Source organism: Choloepus didactylus, chromosome 6, assembly GCF_015220235.1.
Source record: "Choloepus didactylus isolate mChoDid1 chromosome 6, mChoDid1.pri, whole genome shotgun sequence".
Lineage (NCBI taxonomy): Eukaryota > Metazoa > Chordata > Mammalia > Pilosa > Megalonychidae > Choloepus > Choloepus didactylus.
The window spans coordinates 92,851,913-92,878,919 of NC_051312.1; the positions used below are offsets into that span (position 1 = coordinate 92,851,913).

Here is a 27,007-nt window from a genome sequence, read left to right on the forward strand (position 1 = left end):
GGTAAGGAAGATACGACATGAAGGCCCAACTGAAAATGAAAAATCTGCAAATTAAACCTTGCTTCATTTGATGGAAACAATTTTCCTTAAACCAAATAATGTGTTTAGGAAAAGGCAGTATTATGAATTAGAAAAAGAGCATTGGATTTAAGACAAGGCTTTGAGTCCCAATTTTGTCTTTTACTAGATCCTACAACTTTGAACAAGTCATTTAATTTCTATAATTCTCAGTTTCTTTCTCTGGAAAGTAGGTCCAATAACATTTTGTTCTACCAATCTGTCAGGATTGTTGCAGCTTTAGGTTAAGAGGCCACACAAAGGATCTACTCCCCTTTGTTGGAAAAAAAATACTAATTCTAAAAGCATATTCTTTGAGATTGTGCTAAGTAAGGTACCCACTAGGCTCAGCTTTCCTTCTGAGAAGACTAAAATGATGGGAACTGTCTGCAGCATACACTGGGGGAAAAAATCCTTTCCCCACTCCAGACTATCTTCACCAAAACATTCTGCCTTTATGAGAAGGATGGTCATTAAAACATACACATACACATACACACACACACACACATACACACACACACACACACACAAAACACATTGCTATATGCCTAACAAACTGTAGCCACTTACTACATGTTTACTGAATAGAATGATTGATTTGGAATTAAAGGTTATCTTTGAGTTCCACCTATGCTCTAAATAAGTCATGGGTCTCAGTTTTAGCATCTGTAACATGGGAATGATGATGCCTACCACCAGCCTTTCTCAATCAGAGTTCCTCATCTAAACCTTAGAACACTGAAAATTATTTAAGTGACTATTTTCTCAATTCTCCTAAGGATGGTACATAACAAGAAACATTCTAGAAGCATTCATTACATCTAGATAGGAAACTATCACTCCAGAGCATAAATCATGCCCTGGTGAGTAGGTATCTAAGAGGATCCTAAGATAACATAAAAGTTGTCATCAATAATTGTCTTTAATATTTATTCTGGGGTCCTGAGCAATCACCTCCTTACAAATTCACACTGCTCCAGAGAAGAGATTAGGACTATTATAGTATAGCATGATAAAAAGAACAAGAGCTTTGGAATAGTCAGGGGAATTTGGACTCAATAACCACTTAACAGCTGAGGGAAGCCTTCTTCTTCTCTAAAAGGGGGTGCCAATACCTATATAATATGGATACTTGAGAGTCTAAATTATAATGTCTTTATTGTACATACAATTATTAAGTGCTAGATACATATCTGTTCTCCCTCCTTATCTTCACAACAGAGGAGTAAGAACAGAAGCACTAAGGTATCATTTCATCACTATGATAACCACTCATGCAGACTGAAATGAGGAAATAAGCTCTTCCCTTAAAATCCTTACCCATTACCGTCCTATTCTACACAAAGCCAGTCATCAGTGTTATCTGGGCCACAGTTAGGTCAAAAGGGGAAAGATTTTTTTTTCCCTAAAGACTATGTAAGAGGAAGGGATGACAGTGTGATTGTGAAAAACCTGTGGATCACACTCCCTTTACCCAGTGTATGGATGGATGAGTAGAAAAATGGGGACAAAACCTAAATGAAAAATAGAGTGGGATGGGGGGGGTGATTTGGGTGTTCTTTTTTTATTTTTATTCTTTATTCTGATTCTTTCTGGTGTAAGGAAAATGTTCAAAAATAGACTGGGGTGATGAATGCACAACTATAAGATGGTACTGTGAATAGCTGATTGTACACTATGGATGACTGTATGGTATGTGAATATATCTCAATAAAACTGAATTTAAAAAAATTTTAAATAAATAAAATCTTTGTAAGGAGGAGGACAAACCAATATGTGTTGTCATTTAACCATCAATAATATTTTAGTGAGGCAGGCATCGCAGTCCATCCAGGAGACACAATGATGAGCCAGGCATTATCTCTGCCCTCAAGGAGCCCAAACTTATAAGGAAATACTACACTGGTAATTACACTACTGAGTGATAAGTATAAATAGATGAATATAATAGAGTGCTATGAAAGCAGGGGAAGAAGACACAAAACTCTTGCTGAGGCTTCAGTTGGGTCTTGAAGTGTAAAGCCACCAGGTGAATGAAAAGAAAGAGAGGAATGTCATGCATTCTATGTAAAAGGGACAGCAGGTAAAAAAGTCTGAAGATGGGCAAACACACAGCATGCCGGAGGAGGAGTAGTCTTGGGAAATGGGAACAACAGAATATTGGGATGAAAGGAAATGACAAAGTGATAAGGCTGGAAGGAATACTGTCAGATTACCAAAGGCTAGGGAGTTTGGTTTTCCAAAAAACTGCAAAAAGACAAAAGGAACATTTGATTTGTCGATGCAATTATCTCTATAAACTATAATCACAGATATATTATTTAGTCTCTCCCAGAAGCCTGTGAGCTCCTAACAGGCAGGGACCCTGATATGTATTGGATTTTGTAGCCCAACACATTTCACTATGCCTGGTGCATAGTCATCACTCATTTACTCCATAAACTCTTGTTGAATGAATGAATGAATGATCAGCTTCCTGCTGAATGGTCTAGGTCTCCCTACTCCACAAGTCTAAGGACCTAAGGGCTGTCTGAGGATCTACAGATGCTGCTCATCTAAGGATCACTGGCATCAATTAAGACCTTGTTAGAAATGCGGAATCTTGCTTCTTCTCCCCCACCCAATTTACTAAATAGAATCCACTTTTCAAAAAGATCCCTAGGTAATTTGTATACACATTCAAGTAAGAGAAGCAGTAATTAAGGGATGATTTGAGATCAGCCTCTACCAAGAGCTGTGTGAAGACACATGGAGAATCACTGAGTGCTATGACAGGGGCTCAGCCCCCCTGTTCTTAAACAAGTCCAAGAAAGGAAAGGATTACTCTCCTTTCTAACGCAGGCTGTTCTTAAAACGGAGAGCACCACCCTTATGAAGCCTGCGATCCTCGCCTGCCTTCACCTGTGGGGCTTGACGACTTCCACAGATCCCCTCTTCCAGCCCCTTAGAGCGTTGCAAATAGCCACCTTGTCCCTGGACAATTTTGGGGGGAACGGGATTTGGGAGAAGCTATTTCCCAAATTCGTTCTGTGTCCTCGCACCCCTCTGGAAGCCTAAATGTCCACATCTGTAAAACGAGGATGATAATGTAACCCGAACTAGCAAGGTTGTGTGAGAGAACAAAATGAGATAACGAATGAGACAGTTTCGTTAGTTATAAAGCGCTACTTATTTCTCCTAATAATTTAAAGAAAGCATCAGACTACACATATTAGTTAGCAATAATAATAAAGTCAACAACAGTAGTTGCAAACTAACACGCCCCCTAATGTGTGATCTCGGAGCCTATCATACGTCGGCACTCAACCGAGATTTGTGCCGCCTATTCCGGCACCTTTCCTGAAAGCACTTACCTGAACCACTTTTGTGAACTCCTCGTACACTCGCTTCTTAAGGTGCGCCGCCATGCTTGCCCGCGGGGCCTGGTCAGCTCTCGTATTCACCGCGGGAGGCGGGGTGAAGGAACACTAAAGCCTGCCAAGACGCCGGGAACCCACCGCTATCCCACAAGCCAATGGGGCCCCGGGGATGAGAGGCCGCTTCCTGCTACTTGGCTGCACCGCCCCTGTGCGCCGGGAAACGGAAACGGGAGCGTAGCGCGGAGGGGGTGGGGCCTGTGGCGTGAGGAGACGGGACTGAAAATGTGGGCGAGTCAGCGGCAACTTTTGGGGCCTTGGTGGTGGTTTGATAGCGGCCGGGAGATTGGCGCGGAGCAGACCTAAAAGAGGGAGAGGGAGGGAACTGAGGGTAAAGAGAAGAGGCGAGGTGATCCTGAGCCAGAGGTAACGCTTGGAGCTGTGTAGGCGTTTTGAATCGCAAAATAGCGGAAGGAGGCCTACCTGACGTTCTTATCAGCCTTTGCTGTTCGTGGTGTTTGCTGGGGGTGGCTTCCCCGAACTCTTCTTTTCAGCCCGTGCGTCATACATTCCCTTGCTTGGAGTACCTTTTCCTGCTTCCTCACTCGTTATTCGAAAGCCACCCAAACGTTAAAGAATCACTCCCTCGTCTGATAGCACAATACAGTGGAAAAAATTCAGAGGCCAAGGCTTCAGGCCACTACTATGGCACTTGATAAACAAGTGCCCTGTGTGATCTCAACGTTGAATAAATGCACAATGCGCTGATAATACCTACTCTAACAAAGATGTAGGGACGATAAAGTGAAATATGTGGAAACATTTTGCAGACTGTTAAATGGAGTTCACGTGTTAATAGTGTTAATAAATCCAAGGTAAAATTTTGCATCCTTCATGAAAAGTTAGCTTTCATCGTTCTGTCAAAAGAGTTAATGTGAGATATTTAGAAAAAGTGGAACACTGTGCTAAATACAGAGGACCCAAAAGTGCATAAAAGGACTTACAGTATGGGGAGACAGATACCCAAACTCATAACTACAGTGCAGTGGTAGTGTGCTGGATAATAGAGGAATGTGGTTCAAAAAAACTGACTTCCTCAGGGTGCCTCAGGGAAGCCCCACAAGGAGAGAGATTAAATCTGGCTCTAAATGAGTTTTCGGGAGAGAAAGGCATCCCAAACGGTAGAGACAGGCCAGGGCATATACAAAAGCATCAAGTGAGATGAAAAGTACAATAAACAGTGCCCTCAATAAATGTTAGCTGCTATTATCATCATCATTACCATATTCAATCATATCTAAGCTGCCAGCAAGTATAAAACAAAATTATTTTATGTATCTCATTAAGAACAAAATGCTGAAATTAAAATCAAGGGTTTCTTATTGCTTAGATTTATGTACACTCACCAAAAGAGCTCTATTAAACTTATTTACATAGATTTGTATCATATGTCATACCGCTGTGTTTCCAAGACTTTCTGTACACATAAAATTTTTCACTTCAGTGCTAAATTATAGGGTACTCTCTTTATAAAGATATTTTAAATGACAATTAAAGACCACCACACAGTACGAAAAATGCGCAGAGTTCGGTTGAAGTGATGACAACATGAACTGCTATGACCCAGTTTGCACATGAGCAATTGGCCAAAAGCAATTTTAAGATGCATTCTGATTTCAGGCATGTTAAATGTGTATCTTAGCAATGATATACATTATTATCATGGTTATTATTAGATATGTGGCTGCAGGAAGGAGTTTGGTACATTCAGAAAACCAAAGGAAATTCGGTTCAGTTTGAGAGTAAAGTGTATATGGGAGAACAGGGAGGAGCAAGAGAAATAAGGTTCAGGAGAGGGATTGGGGCCAAACTAGTATAGAAACAAGAACATCCTCACATCCTTTAATGTTGAAATGAAAAACAATCTTTATTGAATTGGTGCGTTTTCCTTTGACCTTCATTAGTGGACATGAGAATACAAAGAGGTGCCCAAAGAATCCTCTGGGTTTCAAACAGAGTCTTCCCTGTCCCCATTATATAACAGCAACCCAGTTTCTCTTTGGAAATTGTGGTTGATCACCCAGTCTGCTATAGTAACCCCTTCTGGGCCTGTTGGTTCAGCAGCAGGGCCCCAAAATAGCCAGGGGGCAGTCATGAATTCATTAATGAGTTATTAGATGTTAAAGTGAAGGAAATCACTCCAATCTTCACCCTTTGGTTCCTAGGCCCATGCATTCTAACTGGAGGAGACGGGGAGAGGAAGAATACCGTATATTAGCTGCCGATTTAAGGCATATTCCACAAACCCATAACACAGCACCCCAAATTCATATGTTGTCTCTCAGCTGGCACCATAACTGGGTCAGCAAAAGGCTGTTTTATCATAATAGTTACATCTGGATGATGGGGTACATGGCAAGACCAATGAGTTCCATGGACAAGAGCTCTTTGCTATAATTCTTTCACCATAAAATAAGTTCCTCAGTCAGAAGCAATGGGTAGAATACCATCGTTGAGGATTGAATTGTGACCCCAAAAAACATATGTTCAACTCCTATTCTCTGGTGCCTGTGAATGTGACCTTATTGGGAAATAAGGTCTTTGCAGATGTAATTAAAGATGAGGCCATACAAGATTAGGGTGGGCCTTAATCCAGTATGACCGATATTTCTTTAAGAAGAGAGAAATTTGGACAGAGGCAAAGACACACAGACACAGAGAGGAGAATGTCGTGTGAAAACAGGCAGAGATTGGAGTGATGTGTCTACAAGCCGAGGAATGTCGAGGGTGTGTACAACTACCAGAAGCTAGAAAAGGCATGGAACAGATTTTTCCCTAGAGACTTCAGAGAGAGCATGGCCCTGCTGATGCCTTGATTTCAGACCTCTAACCTCCGGAACTGTGAGAGAATAAATTTCTGTTGTTTTAAGCCATTCCGTTTATGATAATTTGTTACGGCAGCCCTAGGAAACTAATAAAACTGTGATGCTCCAGGGATGGTGGGGCTTGCAGAAGCATTGCAGGTAGGGAAGTCAAATCTATATATAACTGGAGTATGGATGTGTTTGTATGTGTGTGTGTATATATATTATATAAATGTAAATATATATATAAATATACATACATTCACATACACACATACACACACATTCATTCCTGGGAGATCAAATCACTGCCCTCCTCCATGATGGAAAGGATCCAATGTGTGGTACAGTGATTGCAAAACTGGCCTCAATTCTCACCCTCACTATATGTGAAGCTGCTTACATTAAGAGTTGGAGTGTATTTCCCCACCCCTTGATTTTGGGCTGGCCTCATGGACTTGTTTTGACCAACAGAATGTGGCAGAAGTGGCAGTGTGCCATTTTTGAGCACATCTTGTGCACTTCTGCTCATATTTAGAACCTCAACATTACCAGGAAAACAAGCCCAAGCTAGTCTGCTGGAGAGTGAGTGACCACATGGAACAGAGCCAAGCTGACCCAACAGAGGCCATCTTAGATCAGCCCCAACCCAACTGATCTGCCAGTTAACTGCAGATGCATGAGTTAGCCCAAATGAGACCAGAACTGCCCAATGTGTAGGTTTGTGAGAAATAATTAATGGCTATAGTTTTAAGACATTAAATTGAGGGGGGGGGGGGTAGCTTAGGAGTTTGGGTCATTGTCAAGCACTCACTCAAGTCCTAGGCAGCAACAACTACTGTAGCTGCTAAGACAACTTCACACATGTCCACAGATTTGACCGGTAGGGAGACAACAAGTGCAAATGGATTTAGATAGTTTATTATTAAAGGAATAGCAAACAGCACAAACTTCATGTTTGCATCAAGTTCACCTTGCTGCCAACCCCCAAGTCCCATGGGGGCAATGCAGGTGTGTGCCATGCACACCGTAGACATGTGTCACAGCTGAAGAACACTGAACTTAGGAAATCCCCAATCTTATAAGGGAACTGCTAGCAAACCTGCTTTCTGGAAAGATGCATTATATTTATTATACTGGTCAGAAAATAAATCTGCCTTCCGACCTGGAGGAAGAGCATTTTTTATCACCCTGAAAGAATGGGAGGAACGGGGAGGGAGAGTATAGCTTTATTACCCTGGAGTGTAAGTAAATCCTGTCCCTAAGCAACTTAACAAACACTTCCAAAGGAAACTTTTGCTAAGAGAAATTTGCCAAGCAGTTTGTTACAGAGCAATAGCTAACTAATTTGTAATGTATGTCAGTCACTAAGTAGCTGCCTGATCCCTCCTCACCCTGCAGCCCCCTCCTCCTTCTCCCAGAACCATATCAGGAGTTCAGTGTTGGTCTCTGCTGTTGGCAGGTTGGATGTGCGTCAGTGCCCAGATCAGCTTTGGTGAGAAGTCTATACTGTTGACTACCTGCATAGTGTCCATCCCTGGCACCATGTCTACTGTGTTCATGACTCCATTAAGCAAGCACTGGGTAGCTGGGGAAGAAGTTGGCTGAAATCCACAGATTAGATCATTGTGTCCATTTAATTTCGGAGAGCCTCTTCTAAAATAGATACCCTGTGGTGGACATGCCCAAGAAACACAAATATTTTCACTCATTTTGAGAGATCCATCCACATACAATTCCCCTTGTCACCAGTCTTCCATTCTTTGTACTTTCCAAGTCTCTGGTCAACCAGGAAGAAGAGATCAGTTTTCCAGGACACTAACCAAAGCAGAAAAGAGCAGAGAATGGATGGGGGGCTTTAGGGGGAAGGATGAAGAATAAGTGTTGGAAACCAAAAACTGAGTGCAGTGCTATGAACCAGGGTATCTCTGTGAGGACAACATACAAGGCTTTTTAATCTTTCTTTGGCTTTTTCTTTTAATAGTGTCAGTTATATTTAGCATTCAATTTTAAGTTTTCCTCCACTGATAATTTTCTTTAGTTAGTCCCAAGAGATCTGAGAAGTCTCATAAACCCATAAAAAATGAAACAGATAATACTTTGAACATTATTAACATGCTTTGCTATTTTGTTTTTCAGTTGAGAAAGAGGAAGGGAGGAAATGGTTTTACTGGATAGGTAAACAACAGAGTCCACTTCTAATTTATATCCTCTTGGGTATTTTCTTTCCAGCCCTGTAAGCCCCACCACCCTAAGTAAAGGACCATTCACCTCCCTAATCATTTTAAGCCATTCATAAATATAATTTTTAATTGCTGCATAACATTGCATTATACAGATGGCACTATAACTAGCAACTTATTTCCAATTGCTTTGCTATTGTAAGCTAAATAGGGTAAAAATAGTGTTATCTTAATTGCATTATGGAGTGGGAGTTGGGGTGATATTGGAATTGTCTTTTTATTTAATAAAACAGTTTGCTAAATTGCTTAGGAGGAGAGTAAGATCCTGAGGGCATGAATGCAGGCTAGAGCCAAAACAATAAACCAGGTAGCTAAACTGGGCATGGTCTTCTGACAAATGGAAGGAACAAAAGAGAATTGCTAGAAACCTGGCATGCCTCTAAAGCCTTGGTTTGGAATTGGCACACTGTCACTTCTGCACATATCTCATTGGTCAGATTAAGTCATGAGGCCAAGCACTAAATCAGTGGAGCAGGGAAGAATACTCACCCACAGAGAAGCATGACAGGGGCAGGGAGGAATTAAAAATGGTAAACAAATCAAATCCACTAGTAAAAAACCCCTAGCAATGGGGTGTGACTGACAAACTTTTAAGAATGTCCAGTGTGCAATTTGAAGTTATTTGTGTTTATGTGCTATAACCTCTCCCCTTTGCCTATTTACTCCACAGTCTGCTACATGCCCCAATAGTTCGTGTGAGTGACATTTATAAAAATTAAGAAAAGGATCTGAGTGTCAAATGTGGGTGAGCATTGTTTAGAACAGCAACAGCAGGTACAAGACACCTGGATTGTCCCTTATGTCAAATGAATCCAGCAGAAGCAGAGAAACAGAGCCAACCATAAGAACACGCACTCTCTGGGATGTGCAGAAATATTGGGAAGGATATTGAGCTTTCCATAATTCATGAAATTGATATTTTAAGGAACAGTGTAACTCCAGCAAAAATGTGGGTTACACTAATGTCTGAATCTCTATTTCATTGGAATCTAATCTCATAAATGTAATTACTGGTCAAAGAGTACAAATGTTTGTTTGTTTGTTTTTTCAGGCTCTTGATAAATAATGTTAAATTGCTTCATGACAAAAAGTTCAAGTAGACATCCAGGATTTTTCCACTCTAAATTGTTAGTCATATTAAACACCAAAAAAGGAAAGCCTAGAATAAGCTTTGAAAACATGAGACAAATACAAAGTTACTGAATTATAAATGCTCCTTTGAAATGACTATTGTCTGAGCAATTTTCTATTTGAATTTAAAACTCTGTCTCAGTATCAATTCTTTAAACCTTGACAGTTAGCAATACCATGAGTAGGTAAACAATTGTCTTTGTTAAGCCCAACATTGTTTTCAGTCTGACAAGAGGGGTAACTGACAATTAAAATATCTCAAATAGCTATGGATCGTGACCGGATTGATACATACCTATAAAACCACAAGTCCATATGAGGAAACCAAACTCTTAATATGCCTTTGGATCTCACAGTGAAAGCAAGAACTAAAAAAGAGAAAAACAGTGTGGCAGTTCTCAAAAAGTTAAACACAGAATTACTGTATCATTTGGCAATTACACTCCTAGATGAATACTCAAAAGAACTGAAAACAGGGACTCAGACGGATAATTGTACTTCAGCGTTTATTGCAGCGTTATTCACAAGAGCCAAGACTTGGAAACAACCCAACAAATGAATGGAAAAACAAAATGTAGTATATATGTACAATGGAATATTTACTATTCAGCCATAAAAAGGAATGAAGTTCTGATACATGCTACCACATGGATGAACCTTGAAAGTATGTTGAATGAAATAAGACACAAAAGGACAAATATTGTATGATCTCACTGATATGAAACAATTAAAATATGCAAATTTGTAGAGTCAGAAATTAGAATACAGGTTACCAGGAACAGGGGTGGGGGTGGAATTAATGCTTAATTGGTACAGAATTTCTGTTTAGTATGATGGAAAAGTTTTGGTAATGGATGGTAATGATTATGGAGTTTAGTTAAAAATATTAACTGTAATAATATTGGCTCGTCAGTTGTAACAAGTGTACCACCCTAATGCAAAAGGTTAATAATAGGGATAATTGTGAGTGAAGCAGTATACAGGAACTCAGGACTTTCTGCATGACTTTTTTTTGCAAACTTACAATTGCACTAAATATTAATTTAAAAGGAAAAAAAAACTTTAAAACAACTATATTTTCCAGTCTTTGTTGCATACAGGGATGGCCATATGTCCCAGTTCTGGTCAATGAGATATAAACAGTTATCACCAAGTGGGACTTCTTGGAAAGCCCTTAAAGAGGGTGTATCTACTGTTGAACAACGAACAATTCCAAAATATAGAGGCTTAAAATATTACTATTTACTCATGATTCTGCAATTCAGGCCGGTCTCAGGCAGGCAGTTTTTGACTCTTTTATTTGGCTGAGTCATCTGGTAACTTGACTAGGCCTTGATGGTCCAAAATGGACTCATTCACATATCTTGGTCCCCCTCGCACAGCCTCTCAGCAGGATAGCCTGATTTTCTTTTATGACAGCAGCAGAATTTGACGTATGCAAGCTCCAATCAGTGTGTAAGTGTTTATCAAGCAGCTATTTGTGTCACATTTGTTGTTCCATTGGCACATTGGCAGACAAAGTCACATTGCCAAGCCCACTCTGAGACGACTATGCAGTTCTATCACTGATCAATGAAGTAGCCTATAGCCAGGCTGAGAAGCATTGTGTTGTTAGGTATGGAGACAGCCCTGTAATTGGTCAAGGAAGTAGCCTCTTGCTGATGCTGGAAGGAGCTATAATGCTCCTCTCAGTCCAAGACCCCTTTACGACATACCAAAGTTCTTATGCTCAGGGAACAGTCACATATAGCAGCTAATTGGGAACTACTGTCTCTATAATCCCCAAGCCTTTAACCAACTGTTGATAAATATTGTACCTGGTATTAGCATGGGGTATCCATGCTCAAGCAAGTGATAAAACAACACCCCTGCCAATGAGGTCTAACTAGATGGTACGTATGTAAGCCCCAGGAAAATCATGGTCCTGAGAGATCTCTGGTTCGGAGTTTACCAGTGACTTGGCACTGGCCTCAAGTTAATAGACCCTACATCAGAGGTTTTCAACCTTAACTGCACAGTAGAATCATCTGGGGGAGCCTTAAACAATGCTCTTGACTGAGTCCCACCCCTAGAGGTTCTGGGTTAATTTGTTTCAGGTGCAGTGTGGGTTTGGCCTAGACACTGAAATGTTTTCAATCTCCCCAAGTGATTCTAATGTGCAGCCAAAGTTGAGAACCACTGTTCTATATGCTGCCTTACAGAACCTGAACCACTAAAGAGGGATTGATAAGGGTCTCAGAAAACATTTCTTAACAGAGTTGAAAGAGACTTTTTATTATTGAGACTTCATGAGAGTCTAGCAACAGGAAGAGTCAGGAAAGAATTTTCATGTCATGGAAACTGGACATTATTCTCAAGAGCAAGGGGAAATTTGTTTTTAAAAAAATAACCAAAACACTAGGATACAGGTGCACCTCCGCAGACCCAAACCTGGAGCCCCTTGGGAATGGGCTAAATTGCTGTTATGAGCATTAGAGATGACTGTAGCCTTTTAAGGAAACTGCAAGGTAGAGAAAACTCATAGTATCCTCAAGGATTCAGACTCCAAGTCCAAGGGAGAAGCTTTTGAATCTTGGTTGAAACATGCCAGAGAGATGTTGCAAGAGGACAAGTGTCAGAAAAGGAAAATTCAAATGGCTTGTGAAAAGTTCAGAGAGAGACAGTGGTTAGCCCATTAGGAGGCAAAGCCAGGTTCCTGTGGGTAAATACAGTCTCTCCTGAGAGGAAGGTTTTCTCCAGGACCTGTCTCCAGGAGAAGGGTCTTCTCAGAAAGGAAAAAGAAGGAAGCTTGGATAGGCAGTAGGGTGACAATCTCATCTCAGTTTACCTGGGACTTTGTCAGTTTTGGTATTGGAAGTTCTGGGTCACAGGAAACTGGATGCTTGGTCACACTACTAGGCAGGGAAAGGCGTCATCTGCTGCAGACTTGGACTTTGAAGAGGATGACTGCCTCCAAGTGTCCTCTTAGAGTTAGGCATTGTCTTAGGCTGTGCAAGTAGTTTACTGAGGGAGGGCTCTCAGGAGAAAGGGAGTAAGGGAAGCAGAGTAGAACAGAGGAAGAAAGTTAAGCAACAATAAGGTCTCAGGTGAAGACTGACTTCAGCCTGATCCCCCAAAGGAGCTTCAGGACAGGAATTATTGCACCAGAGTTGGGTCCTCCCTGAAGGGTCAGTCTTTTGTACCTCCATACAAGCAAGGTATCTCTTGGTGGCTGAGGGCAGTTCTCTTCTAGAGCAAACAGACTCAAGGTTAGAGTGTATCAGAATCACCCAGAGGGCTTGTTAAAACAGACTGCTGGGCCCACCTTCAGAGTTTCTGATTCAAAGGTCTGAAAATCAGGCCCGAGAATTTGTATTTCAAAAGACTTGCCAGGTGCTGCTACTGCTGCTGGACCAAGGACCATGCTTTGATAACCATTGCTGTAGAGAAGGGACCAGCTGTGAGGATTTAGTGGCCAACATTCACAGCATCTGGTAAAGGGGCTCTGGGCAGCATAGACTACAGGTGCTAATTTGGCCTCTTCCTCATTAAGGTGCACATCAGGAGCTCGCTCCACTGGACCATAAATTGAGGCTGAGTAGACTACATTTTTAGATCAGATTATCTAAATTCATGGTATCCTGTGTTATTTTCCTGTTAACCCCCAGATTCTGCCAAAGCATTGCTGAAACATTCTAAATTATCTCAGCCTAGCTTTCTAATTTGAGGGAAGGGACTGGCAGGTATGAGTCTTTGAAGAGAGAGCAGCTGCACCTAGCTAGGCAAGTACAGTAGGTTCAATTGCAATGAATGGAAAGTCATCAAGGGGGAGATATTTGTGGGCAAGTCTTGTAGAGGACCAACTTTGGACATTTGTTATTATAGTTAAAGGAAGATGGCTTTTGATGACAACTTTTAATTTCACAAACCCCATCAGAGCCCATAATAAGCACATGCACACACACCACCCTCTGCCCGTGGGGATTACCACCAGGTGAAGAGGAATATATAGAAATAATTGGCGACCTTAGCCCGAAATGACTTCTCTGAGTAGCGCTCATAGGATACCTGATACCCTTGGGCCTCAATGTCCATTTTCACGCAGTCCAGGAGGTCCCTGATGTCGGGAGATGCCTTCCAAGGCCCGAACTTGACCACCGACGTCTTGTCAGCCTCCAGGGTACGCAGGGTGTCGGCGCAGTGCGCCGCATCCTCCTCGGTGCGTACCGCACACACCAGCACGCCAGACCTCCGCGCAGCCACCGCCTCCGCGCGAGCAAGGCGCACCATGAGCTCTAGGTTCTCGCTGTAGCCCGGCACCCGCAGCAAGAATTGCTTCCGAGCCACCTGCTCGCCGAAGAGCTGCGGTGTGTCCTCCAGCAGCTTGATCAAAGGCTTGATATCGTAGAACTGAGCCTCCCTGTACACCTCCGGGATGTGCTGTGTGGGCAGCTGCCCGCTGCGCAGGAAGTCCAGGATGGGTCCGAAATAGGTGCCAGGGCGATCGATGAAGAAGCGGCCCTCGGCATCTGTGCAGACCTTGGCTGAGCTGGAGAACATCTCTGCCAGTTTTGAGCCCGGGAGCTTTCTCAGGGTGTTCACGTTGGTAGTGTAGAAGTCACCCCCTACATTCAGCATCACAACCGGAGATATCTGGGGGCATTAAAGGCAGAGTGAACCAGCAGCACCACCTCCAGGGAGCTAATGACTTATTTTCATCCAAAGAATAACCTGGCACAGAATTTAGGGGAGCCATAATGACTGGCTTCATAATACGGTTATTTTAAGTTGTTTTTCTTAATCCTTTGCTTTGTTTTGTTTGAATTGTTGTTGTTTTTTTATTTTTTATAAATTAAAAAAAAAAAAGCTATTGCATAAGAAATTTGCTTCAATGAGTTATTTTAGGTTGTTTTTTCTTATACCTTTGATTATGGATTATTAATTTTCTTGGGGTATGGTAGGAACATGTTGGAAGCAGTGTAGTTATTTTAGATTATTTTTCTTATTCCTTTGTTTGGAAATGCTTTATTAATTTTCTTGGTAGGAACATGTTGGAAGAAAGTAGTTATTTTAGGTTGTTTTCCTTAATCCTTTGCTTTGTTTTGTTTGAAATGTTGTGGCTTTTTGTTGTTTGTTTGTTTTAATTTTTTGATAAATCAAGTTAAAAAAAATGACTGGCATCAGCTATTGGAAGGTTCATCTTAATGAAGGGGACTATATTTATGCCATATAGCTCCAGAGGGGAAGCATTTTAAGGAGGAAAAAGATTTCAGTTTGATACAAGAATACTCATTCAAGCATTTGACCTATTTCATTTAGGTCACACAGAATGTTAGCTAGGAGACGCTACTATGGAAGCAAGTCCCAGCCACAACCCTTCCAGTCTGTGGCCTCTGGTAGGCCCTTTTCCCTCCCTAGACCTGTTTACTCTTTTATAAAATGGGGATATGAAGCTGTTGTGAAGTCAGGAGTTCCCAACCTAGGGTGCTTAGGTCTAACATATAATAAAAAGGCTAAAGAAACCACACTTTTTCATTCAGGAAGCATTTCTTAGGTACTTACTGTGTGTCCACACAATGCATTTGGAGTTGGGGATAGAAATTATTTCATATAGGTCACAAGTTCAGATTACCACTAGTAAGCTATGCCCTTGACTGATTACAAAATGGAATTTGTTTCATGGATGTTTTTCCAAATATGGGCCCACAAGGGATAAATAATAATAAAAGGAAGATCCTTAGTGGTGAAATAGTGGGTGTGAAATTGCTTTGTAAACTGTAAAGTGTGGTGCAAATGTAAGTTAGGTTTAGCTGTTCAATGGAATTTTTAGAGGCCTCTCTGGGCCAGATCCTGGGCTGAGGACTAAGGATATGGGGAGAGGGGCATGGAAACAGACTAAGAGTTTGAGCTGCATCAGAGAATACAAAGTGTTGTGGCACAGACCTAACAAAAGTACCAGAAGACAGCATAATGACTATTACACATGAGATGATACATGAGTTGTTATTCTTACAAACCAGCTTCCTAAACAACTTTTGTCATTGAAAATTCATTCATTCATTTGCCTGGGACACAGCAGGACACAATCCTTGCCCTCACAGTCTAAAACTACAAAGTACTTTACATATATTATCTAAGTCAATCCTCACAATAAGCCTACGAAGAATGTACGAAATTACCACTTCACAGATAAGGAAACTAAGGTTTAAGGAGGTGAAGTAAATTTCCCAAGATCAGGTCAGTTTTACTCCAAAGCTTAGGCTTTTAATCATTGCATGATTACCTTCCAACCTTCAAATATTGCCACTCTTCATTCACTTAGTCTTTCATTTATTCAACAAAATGTAGGGAGGACCTATTAACTGCAGGCCTTATGCTAAGCAGATGAATAGGACACAGATGGCTTAAATAATTAGGTGCTGAGAGGGAAAGCTCAAAGTAGGAGTCAGCTTTTTTTGTGGATGTGTGTTGGAGGTTGTCAGGAAAGGTTTCCTAGGGGATATAATGGCTGACGCCGCAGAAGGGATTCATGCAGTGTTAGGAGAGCTGGCTTTCCAACCTGGAGACTCCAGCTAGGTCACTGCAGGGTGGGGGATGGGTAGAGGGTGGGAAAGTCCTTCAGTCTGTCTTAGCTGTGACCCCATTCTCAACTGGACCATGGGCTTTACCTCCAAGATTAAAGTACTAGAATTAAGAGAGCCAAAGACGGCCAAATTGCTGGGGAGAATTGCATTGCCATGGCAACAGCTGCTACCAGGGGATAGTTCTGCTGGCTGGAGGGGAGAAGGGAGAAAGGGAAAGGATGCATTCTAACAGCAGCCAAACGATACGGCCGGCTGGGAGGAAAATATGCCCAGAGCTGTGTGACTTGCTCTTTCGGGCCCCTTGGCAAGGCTGTTTGTTTAACCCTGAGATCGCCTCTGTAATGCAGGCAATTAAATTTGAAGTTGCAGACTTTAACCTTTAAATGGATGGATGTCCCACGGAAAGCTCACAGGCCCTCTTAACGTCCCCTTATTACAGATGAGGAAAGCTCAGGGAGAAGCAGCGATTTGTCCAGGGTCACACAGCTAGGAAGTGGTGAAGTTGGAGCTGGGAACAAACCCGTATCAGTCTGACTTGGAGCTCCAGTACAGCATGGGGTCCCATCTCACCCCCACTGCTCCCAACATCCAGTCCCAGTTCTGCAATAGTTCATGGCGTGCCTGGGGCAGTTCACTTTCCCTTTCTGGGTCTAAGCCTCTTCATCTGTGAAATGGGGAGAATTAGACTAGAAGAACCCTAAGTCCCTCCAACCCTGAAAGTCCAACAAATAAAAACCACTTCAGATATCCTTTTTGAAGCTAATTTACAATGCTTTGCAAAATAGCTTCCTGCCCTGACGTCCTCAGCCCTATTTCTTTGTTTATCAAACAAGACCTGAGCCCTGTTCCCAAACTTCTTAATTCTTAATTCTTCCCTCCTTTTTTCCAAAGATTCCCAATCTCTTTGCAAATCTCAGACCTCCTATCTCATTCATAAATACTGTAGTATGTCTCTAGCAGATAAAGACTTCTTTTTCCATCCCTCTTCAGGACCACCTGTCCTTCAAGGGCCCTCTTACCCACCTTTACTACTGCCACACAGCCAAAGCATTCTTGGATACAAAAGCCTGTCCAGGCCCTGTGCACAGGGGCTGGGGAAGATGTGCTCCTTAGGACATCTGTCTATGGGTTAGGGAAGGAATTGCTGGATAACAGAGAGGCACCTCTCCCAGCACATTTGTTTATTCCACAACCTCAGGAGTGAGCTCCTGCTGGGTGCCAGGCCAGTGCTAGCTGTGAGGACACAGGGTTTAATCACAGATAGGCCAGCCCTCAACCAGTTCCAATCTTAAAGGGTCTGTACCACCTGCCCCAAACTTTCATACACTTCCTTAGGTCATCCTCAGCCAGAGTCAACAGAGGGATGACTCCACCCAGTATCCCCCAAGCTCTCCAAAATCTCTCCCTACCCCATAACCCTAATCTCTTCCATTGTTCCCTATCTCAGTTGTCTGGGCCAGAAACAGAGGCATAATCTTGTTTTCCCCTCCTGCCCTCAACCACCCACACCTCCTTGAGCAATCAATCTCCAAGTTTTGGTGATTCTATTTGCCTGGTCAGTTCCAAGGCTCCCTGCCCCCTCAAGGGCCCTCCCCCAATCCATTTTTCACTCTGAAACCAGAGTACCCTTTCCAAAGTACAAATCTGATCCTGTCACTCCCTGAATTAAACACTTCAGTGACTATTCATTCCCTTCCAGATAAACTCCAGACTCCAACAAGGTTTACAGTGCCCTTTGCAATGCAGATGCTGCAAATGGCAGCAATCAGCTACCCGAACCACAAGCTGCCCACCAACCCCCTCAGCACCCACCATGCTGAGCAGGCTGGGCTCCCTTGCTTCCAGAACTTCACTGCCTGCCACCCACGCTCCCTCCCTTCACTTAGCCCACTCATCTGTCAAGTTAATTCCTCCTAGAATCTCTCTGGATGGCTCTTGCCTTTTGTGATCCCAGAGGGCCCTAGACTTACACAGTCATAGGTAGTTACTTCTCTCATAATTCCCTGTTTGTTATCTGTATCCCCATTAGACTGTGAGGTTCTTCAAGGGAAGGCCTATCCCTGATATATTATTATGTCACCAGTACCTGCTACAGAGCTCAGCGCACTGAGGATGCTCAATAAATGTCTGTTAATTGAATTGAGCTTACCTTCAGTGCTGACGTATGGGAATGCTTGATATTCTGATAAAGGCCAATCTTGTGCAGGGCTGGCTCCCTCTCTGCCTGGTAATTCATTCCAACATTTACTGAGCACATAGGGCAACCCTGGCACTAAGCTTGTGACTGTCAATAGCCAACAATGACGTTATCATCACCCTACAGGAAAGAGCCACAAGCTTCTCCTTTCCCTTCCTCTACTTTTTCAGGATGGCACCTGGCCCAGGGGAGAATTTTCTGCTCCTAGAGTACCCTGGGCCTTTTCCTGATCCTGCCCCCACCCCAAGCCCTGGGCAAGCTGGAGATGGAGTTGGGGGGAGTGATCCTCGGGCAGCCCTTGGTGGGATCCCTTTCTCCCACCCCAGGGAGGAGTGGCAGCAGGGGAGAGGGAGGACAGAGAGAGATGGGCAAGAGAGAAACTGGGGGACTAAAAGAGGAGCCACACAGAGAGCAACTGAAACAAAGACCGAGAGGAGAGGGAGGAAGCAATCAAAGGCAGCTAGGAAAGAAGGAGGGAAAGAAGGAGAGGCTGGAGGATCCGGGAACAAGAAAAGTGATCGAGGCGTGAAAGGCAAGAGATCAAAGCGGGAAGGGCAACCAAGGAGAAAAGAGGGCACCCAGCCAGCAACCGGGGGCTCAGACCAGGGGGCGGGACGGACGGGGGACAAATAGGAAAGGAGTGAAAGAAAACAAAAGCGGCAGGAGAGGCGGGGACGCTGCCGGCCCCTGCCCGCCCGGGGGCGCGCACTCACCGTCGGCGGGCCTGCGGGGGGCGCGGGCAGGCCGGGCCGCGGGGACCGGAGCGCCGGGGACAGGCTCGTCATCCTGGCGCCCGCAGGCCGCTGGCACTGCGCGGCCCGACCACCGCCCGGCGTCCCGCCCGGCCCCGCCACGTGCAGGGTACCTGCGGCCGGCGGAAGTGCACTCGCTCCCCGCCCCGGGGTGGCGGAGTCTGGGCCCCGGGTGTGGTTAGAGCCCCGGCATTGGCCGGGGCCCCGCCGGGCGTGCGGTGGGACCCTAGGCAAGGCGCTGGCCCTCTCTGGGCTTCGGGCGACCGGTCAGTCCAACGAGGGAGGCAGAGGAAATTGACATTGCTAACCCGAGACTTTCCGCGAGGTGAAGGCTCAGCAACACCCATTTTACAGAGGAGAAAGGTGAGACTCTGGGACAAATAGGCTACTTCTCAGGGCGGCTGTTCAGAGTGAGAAGCATAAGCAATGATTCAAAGAGCTGAATATACACTGAACTGTATACTTGAAAGTGGTCAAAATGGGAAAAATTATGTTATGTCACCACAATAAAAATCTATTTAAAAAAAAAAAAACCCATAGAACTGTACAACACAAAGCGTGAACCCTAATGAAAACTATGGGCTTTAGATAATACTATCATTATAATAATATAATTCAATCAGTTGTAACAAAGTACCACACCAATGCAGAATGTTAATAATAGGGAAAACTGTGGGGGTGGGGAGGCAGGTATATGGAAACTCTGTACTTTCTGCATGATTTTTCTGTAAAACTACAACTGCTTTTAAAAACAAAACAAAACTGACTACCTCTTATGTGGGATTATTTTGCTTGTTAAAACATAACCCTAAATAAAGGAGGAGGAGCACAACTCCTCATTCATTAAGTGGGGTTTGTGCATAATAACTTCTTTCCAAAGAGTACAATACAGAAAGTGAGAGAAAAGAAGAGTAACTTTAAAATGGAGAAACCTGACAAACACTATTTCAACCAAGGGATCAAGGTCAACATCAACAGGCCTAAGTCATGTTCATAGTATATACCCTTGATATGATGTAATGAAAATGACACTTTACCCGGGTGATCTTCCTTCTAAAACCCCCAAATCTCAGTCTAATCATGAGAAAAACATCAGACAAATTCAGTAGAAGGGCATCCTATAAAATACTTGACCAGTATTCCTCAAAACCATCAAGGTCATCAAAAACAACAAAAGTCTGAGAGACTGTCTCAGGCAAGAGGAGCCTAGCAACACATGGAAACTAAATGTAAAGTAGTGTCCTGGATGGGATCCTGGAACAGAAAATGGACATTACCTAACACCTAAAGAAATATGAATCACCTATTGACTTTAGTTAATAGTGTATCCATATTGATTCATTATTGTAATAAATGTACCAAACTAATGAAAGATACTAAGAACAGAGGAAAGTGAGTGCAGTGTATATGGGAACTCTGTATTATTTCCCCAAATTTTCTGTAAATCTAAAACTGTTCAAAAAAAAAAAAATCTAAAAAAAATTTGACTTAGTTAAAAAAACAAAACAACATAACCAAATGGTAAGTGGTAAATGGTAAAAAATAAAAAAATAAATAAAATAAAAATAAAGCTTGGGATTGAGAAAAAAGTACTTACTTTCCTAGGTTCCTGTGAGGGATTAAATTAAGTGAAATAATCTACCGTGTTTCCCAAACTTCTCTGAGAATATTATTTGCCTTGGGGCAAATCTGGGCCCAACTCCAGATACTGAAACCAAATGTCCAAGGAAGGGGCTGGGAAATCTGTAGTTTTAAACTTTTTACTTTGAATTTCAGATTTACAGGACAGTTGCAAAACTAATAGAAACGTAATGCAGAGACCTCCAACAAACACTCGGATACCCAGATCCACCAATTTTAACATTTTGCCACCTTTGCATATTATTCTATCATCTATTTCCTGAACATGTGAGAGCAGGTTGCACACACCATAATCTCTGAACACATAATACTTTCATGTACATTTCTTACAAACAAGGATATTCACTCATGTAACACCTTAAGTGAAGTTATCAAGTTCAAGAAATGTAACATTGATACAAAGCTTGCATTTTGTATTTCAATTTTTTCTTATGTTCCAATAATGTCCTTCTTAGCCTTTTTCTCCCCCATTCTTAGATCCCATCTGGTATCATGTATTTATTTATTTAACTGTCATTATCTCTTTAGTTTATCTTTTTTTTAATTGTGAAAACATATACACAACATTAATCTTCCCATCCCAACCCCTCCCAAGCATTTCATCAGTGGGATTACTCACATTCACAATGTTGCAGTTCCCTCTCCACCATCCATCACTTTAACTTTCCCTTCACCCCAGCAGAAACCCTATAGTCATTTTACATTAACTTCCCATTGTCCCTGCCCCCAACCCCTGGTAACCTATATTTTACCGTCTGTCTCTATGAGTTTGCATATTCTCTGATATTTTCTTTGTGATTACCTTGGGGCTCAAATTTAACATCCTTAATCTATAACACTCCTTTGCTTTGATACCAAATTAACTTCAACAGCATATGTGAAGTATGTTCTTATACCTTTCCACCCCCCCAACTTTACGTAGTTCTTGTCACAAATTACGTATTTGTACATTATGAGTCCCAAACCACTTATTTATCATTACATTTTCTGCATTTGCCTTTTAGATCCTATAGGAAGTAAAAAGTCAATTTGTAAATAAAAAATACAATACTACTGGTATTTGTATTTACCCATGTTATTATCTTTACTGGAGATCTTTATTCCTTCATGTAGCTTCAGTCAGTTGTCTAGCATCCTTTCCTTTCAACTTGCAGAGCTACCTTTAGCATCTCTTATAGGGTCAGCCTAGTGGTAACGAAGTACTACAGCTTTTGTTAATCCCTCCCTCAGTTTTGAAAGACAGTTTTGCAATTTTTGCTTTCAGCACTTTAAATATGTCTTCCCACTGCCTTCTTGCCCCCATGGATTCTGATGAGAAATCAGCACTAAATCTGATTGAGGTTCCCTGTATGTGACATATTGTTTCTCTCTTGCAGCTTTCAGAATCTCTCTTTATCTTTGGCATTTGGCAATTTGATTATAACATGGTGCAGCGTGGATCTATTGGGATTTATCCTGTTTGGAGTTTGTTCAGTATCTTGGATATGTATATTCATGTGTTCCATTAAATTTGGAAAGTTTTCAGCCATTATATATTAAAATATACTCTGCACCTTTCTCTCTTCTCCTTCTGGGACTCCATAGTGCATATCTTGGTACACTTGATGGTGGCCCAAGGATTCCTCAGGCTCTATTCACTTTCTTCCCTCCTTCTACTCTTCAGACTAGATGATTTCAATTGTCTTATCTTCAAGTTCACTGATTCTTTCTTCTGCCAGCTCCAATCAGCTGTTGAAGTCCTCTAGGGAATTTTAAATGTCTATTACTGTGGTTTTCAGCTCTGTTTGGTTCTTTTTCATAATTTTAGTCTCTCTATTGATACTCTCTTTGTGTTCATCTATTGTTTTCCTGATTTCCTTTAGCCCTTTGAACATAGTTAGGACCATTTTTTAAAAGTCCTTGGTAAGTCCCAGGTTTGATGCTCCTCACTGACAGTTTCCATTGCTTTAACCTTCTTTTTTGCCTGGGACATCAATTCCTATTTCTTTGAGTGTTTTGCAATCTTTTGTTGAAACCTGGATATTTTGATATTTCAATGTTTTTTACACTGGAATTTAGATGCTGGGGCGCTTATTCCTTAAGTTTGTATGCATCTAGTGTTATGACAGAGCTTTCCTTGAGGGCCAAGAGCTAACAAAAGAAAAAAGAAAAAAGAAAAAAAAAAGGAAAACACCTTTCCCAGTCTTTGCAGATTGACCTGTGCAAGTGTTCTCCTTCGGAGCTTATTCATACAATGAATTTAGAAAATAGCTCCAGGCCAAAACCTAGGGGCCTCTCTGGTCTTTTCTATGCATGCATTTTGTCTTGGGCATGCATTTGGCCCTAGTAATTCCCTCATTTACAAAGTTATGAAATGTCCCCTTGTTCTAGTTTGCTCATGCTGCCATTACACAAAACACCAGAAATGGATTGGCTTTTTTAAAGGGGATTTATTAATTACAGATTTACAGTCCTAAGGCCATAAAAGTGTCCAAACTCAGGCATCAACAAGAGGATACCCTCACTGAAGAATGGCCGATGGCATCTGGAACAAATCTGTCAGCTGGAAAGGCATGTGGCTGGCGTCTGTTGGTCCCAGGTTGTGTCTCAGCTCCTGTGTGTCCTTAGCTTAGCATCTCCAAACATCCTTCTGTCTGCAACTCCAAGCATCTCTGAGTATCAACAAGCACTTCAGTCAGCTCCTAGCTTAGCATATCCTGAGGCGTTTTTGACTCTCTGCTCTCTCTCTGAGCTCCCTTTAAAGGACTCCAGTAAACTAATCAAGACCTACCCTGAATGGGTGGGGTCAAATCTCCATGGAAACATTCAATCAAGAGGTCACACCCTAATCAAAAAGATTAATAACTCCACCCCCACAAGATTGCATTAAAGAATATGGCTTTTCCGGGGGACATAATATATCCAAACTGGCACATCCCTCTTCCCTAGGAAACAGTTTCTTCATGTTCCTGAGAACTAGACTTTATATCCCACAGCCAGCAATCCCTTGCTCCTAGCAGCCACTTGACTGCTGTCCCATAGTGTTGTGCAGGAGAGCTCAGTGAGCAGCCTTATATAAGCAGGACACGTTCTGGAACAGCCAGTCTCTCAGGCCACCACCAGACAGATTTGACCAGACATACATGCTCCCAGTATGTGCTGGAGGGTTACTCTGCTCCCTCTGGAACCAGACCAGGGATCCAAAATGGGAGCACAGGCTGGCTTCACTCAGAGCCAATGAGGTTTAGATGAGGGGCCAGCCAGGATGCCATGAGATCCTACTGCTTTCAAATAGACTTCTTAATGATTCAGTGTTTACCCTGTTACTGCAATCCTTTAACTGTTTCCTGGAGCTTTGAGAAAGATGTTTCTGCCCATTTTTCCTGGTTGTTCAAGTTTCTCTAGGGGGACGAAAGCCTGAAGCTCCGCCATCTTGATTGAGCACCCAATTTCTTTCGCTGGAATTTGTATTTTTAACAAGCATCCAAGTGATTCTTGTCATTCTGGTAATTTGGGAACCACTGGAATCATGCATTTATGGGCCTTTCCTATAGCAAGGCTCAAAAAATGTCAGTGCCTGCTCCCCTAGCCTCCAGGTATCACCTCATCTAGCATCACCCCATCCAGCCATGGGTATCTTTCCAAATCTCTCTTCCCCCTCCTCATGTGGGTGGTTACTTAATTTAGTCAACAAAGAGTTACTGATATTGACCTTGGCTAGGAGCTGGAGGCTGGGGACACAGGTGCCAGAGACATATCTCTACCCTAAAGCTATGATTATAATTAACTTAAATGAAAGAGTAAATAAGTATCTGAAAATATGCTGGACTTCTATTTCCAGCAATAGGGAAGACTAGATATTCTGAAATCCTCCTGCTACAAAGCATCTAAAAATATTGCATATATTGACTATGTATACACATACGCACATATGGCTGAGCTGGCAAGGAAATGCTCTCAGGTGCTCTGAGATGATTGAGCACTGACTCATGGGCTGCCCTAAGGGTATCTCCAAACCTAGCCCAGAACTTTTATTTTAAGGGAAGGAGTTACAGGATAGGATATCAGATTAAAGACAATAAAAGCATAAAATAGATAAAATTCACCACTCAGAGATGGGTGCTGTGGAAACTTCTCTCTCTCTCAATCCTTGGTTCTGGGTAAAGAAAAGTCTCCCCTGAAAATTTTTGTCTTTACAAGACCTCAAATTGATCTGGGAGCCCAAATATTCACTCTTTTTGTAGTCAAAACAAAAAACAAAACAAAACACAAAATTTTAAAAACCCAAGAATTTAATTGGAAATGGACCTAGGTTGTTAGTGTCTTCAGATGCATGAGGGAGCAAACAAAAATCCTTCCTGGAGGAAAGCACATTCAAACCAAGTCTCAAAGAACCCACATAGACAGCAGTCCAACAGAGGCAAGTTTACAATCAAAAGTCAAAAACCACAGAAGACAACAAGATACCATGTGTAAGAGTCAACAGAAACAGATCCATAAGCACCTCAGATACTGAAATCATAGGCTATAGAACACAAAGTGTGTTTAATAAGTTTAAATAAATAAAAGGATGCATTTAAAACATGAGTAAAGAGCAAGAGGAGATGACAGAAAATGATGAGGCTGATTTGATAAAGAGCTAAATAGATCTTCTAGAAACTAAAAATTAAAATAACCGAAAAGTTACTGAAACTGGGTAGAGTTGAGGAAATGCAATTAAAGGAGCAATGAGATACTATTTTCTTCCATCGTTTTGGCAAATATTAGAAAGAACAACAATACGTCAGTAGTAATTAGGATGCACGGAAACAAGTACTCAAACTTTGCTGATTGGAATGTGAATGGCAACACAAATGGTAATATGAATGTGAATGGCAATATCTAATAAAATATAAAAAAATACAGAGACTATTTGACCCCACATTTAGGAATTCATCCAATGGAAATAAAAGCACCACTCTGAAAGGATATACATGCAAATAAGTTTATCAATGCTTTGTTTGTGGTGGCAAAAATTAGAAATGGGGCAACGATTGAATAAACTATAGTTTGTCCATGTTGTGGAATGCTATTTGGCTATTGTTTAAAATGAGGCAGATCTATATCTTCATTTATAAGAATGTCCATGATTTATTAAATGATCAAAAATGAGGATCAGCCATGTATAAGTGGAAATTCATTTTGTAAAAACAAAACAAAACTCCTCTTATGTGAGTCTATATGTAAGTTGTATGTTTATGTAAGCACATAATCAGAAAGGTATGGAAGGATGCACAGCAGATGCTACCATTGGTCATTCAGGAGGGTGGGGGTAGAAATGGACAGAAGAGATTATTAATTTTTATATTGATATATTTTTGTATTATTTCACTAGTTGCAGCAAACTTGCAAGAGCGTAAAAGAGAAAAATAAAGAAAAAGACCAGCACAAGGTATTGCAGGAGGAAGTCAGCCTTTCAATTTGTGGGATCTGGGAAGGCTTCATGGAAGGAGTGGCATGAAAGCTGAGTCTTGCAAGGGAAATTTGCATAAGGAAGGCCTGGGGATGGGACTCTTCCCAGCAGCGTGGTCAGCTGTACAATTTGAAGGAGGAAAAGGAAAGGAAAATGATCATGTGCTGAGCACCTACCGTGAGCAAAAGCACCGTTAACAATCCCTCCAGAAAGTTAGACTCACCATAGATGAAGTTAACTGAATGACTTAAAGGGCACATGGCTGGTAACTGGCAAAGCCAAGCTTGGAACTCCAGCTCTTTCTCACTCCAAAGTTCTCTGAGACCATGCTGAATTGTTTTGTTTCTGGACAAAGTATGTACCTCGAACATAATGACTGCAATTGGCCAGGCCATGGGCAGGGATCTGTGATCTCTTCCAGGCAGACTTCCCTGTCTTGTCTCAATTGGGGACCCCACACTCCTGGATTTCATTTCCCCTGGCATAGCCCAGAAGCGCTGATAAGCTGCATGGGTGAGCTGGGATGAGCCCCCCAGGGAGACAGAGTTCTAAACCATCATCACCCCAGAAAGGAGGGCTGGACACTTTCAGGGACTGTAGGCATTTCTCACAGCGACAAACAGCCTGGACTTTTAGCCCCATTTCCTGTTTCTCCCCCACCCCCAGTTGCCCTGAAACAAAACTGCACTCCCATGCCTCCCTACCTTTGTTTATGCTGTTCCCTCTACTCAGGATGTCTTTCCCCACCAGCTCATTCTTCTCTACCTGG

General features: G+C 42.2%; 2 protein-coding genes across 5 annotated transcripts in view; both read right to left on the reverse strand.

Moving 5' to 3' along the window:
• INTS4 (integrator complex subunit 4) overlaps positions 1 to 3,575 on the reverse strand; it is a 237,356-nt gene extending 233,781 nt beyond the window's left edge. For 2 of the 3 annotated variants that reach the window (XM_037840819.1, XM_037840820.1), the window contains exon 1: positions 3,414 to 3,575. In XM_037840819.1, the coding sequence (XP_037696747.1) occupies positions 3,414 to 3,467 (54 nt within the window). In that variant the 5' untranslated portion in view covers positions 3,468 to 3,575. The remainder of the gene's footprint in view (positions 1 to 3,413) is intronic. The other variant, XM_037840818.1, reaches the window with a different exon arrangement.
• Positions 3,576 to 10,424: 6,849 nt separating this feature from the next.
• Positions 10,425 to 19,306, reverse strand: KCTD14 (potassium channel tetramerization domain containing 14). 2 transcript variants are annotated; one of them, XM_037840973.1, is made up of 2 exons: positions 19,128 to 19,306; positions 10,425 to 14,286 (listed from the first exon to the last, which is right to left on the reverse strand). In XM_037840973.1, the coding sequence occupies exons 1-2, from the start codon at positions 19,197 to 19,199 to the stop codon at positions 13,618 to 13,620; spliced, it is 741 nt and encodes a 246-aa protein (XP_037696901.1). In that variant the 5' UTR covers positions 19,200 to 19,306; the 3' UTR covers positions 10,425 to 13,617. The 2 variants fall into 2 exon arrangements, with proteins under 2 accessions (XP_037696901.1, XP_037696900.1); XM_037840972.1 differs by lacking the exon at positions 19,128 to 19,306 and adding an exon at positions 18,367 to 19,000.
• Between the last annotated feature and the right edge of the window lie 7,701 nt (positions 19,307 to 27,007).

Bases quoted from the DNA above. Each gene is read 5' to 3' on its own strand.
- KCTD14 (XM_037840972.1), bottom strand. From the start codon at position 18,474: ATGTGCTCAGTAAATGTTGGAATGAATTACCAGGCAGAGAGGGAGCCA. The intron at 14,287-18,366 runs GTAAGCTCAATT...TAATGCCCCCAG, and splicing joins CCCATACGTCAGCACTGAAG to ATATCTCCGGTTGTGATGCT.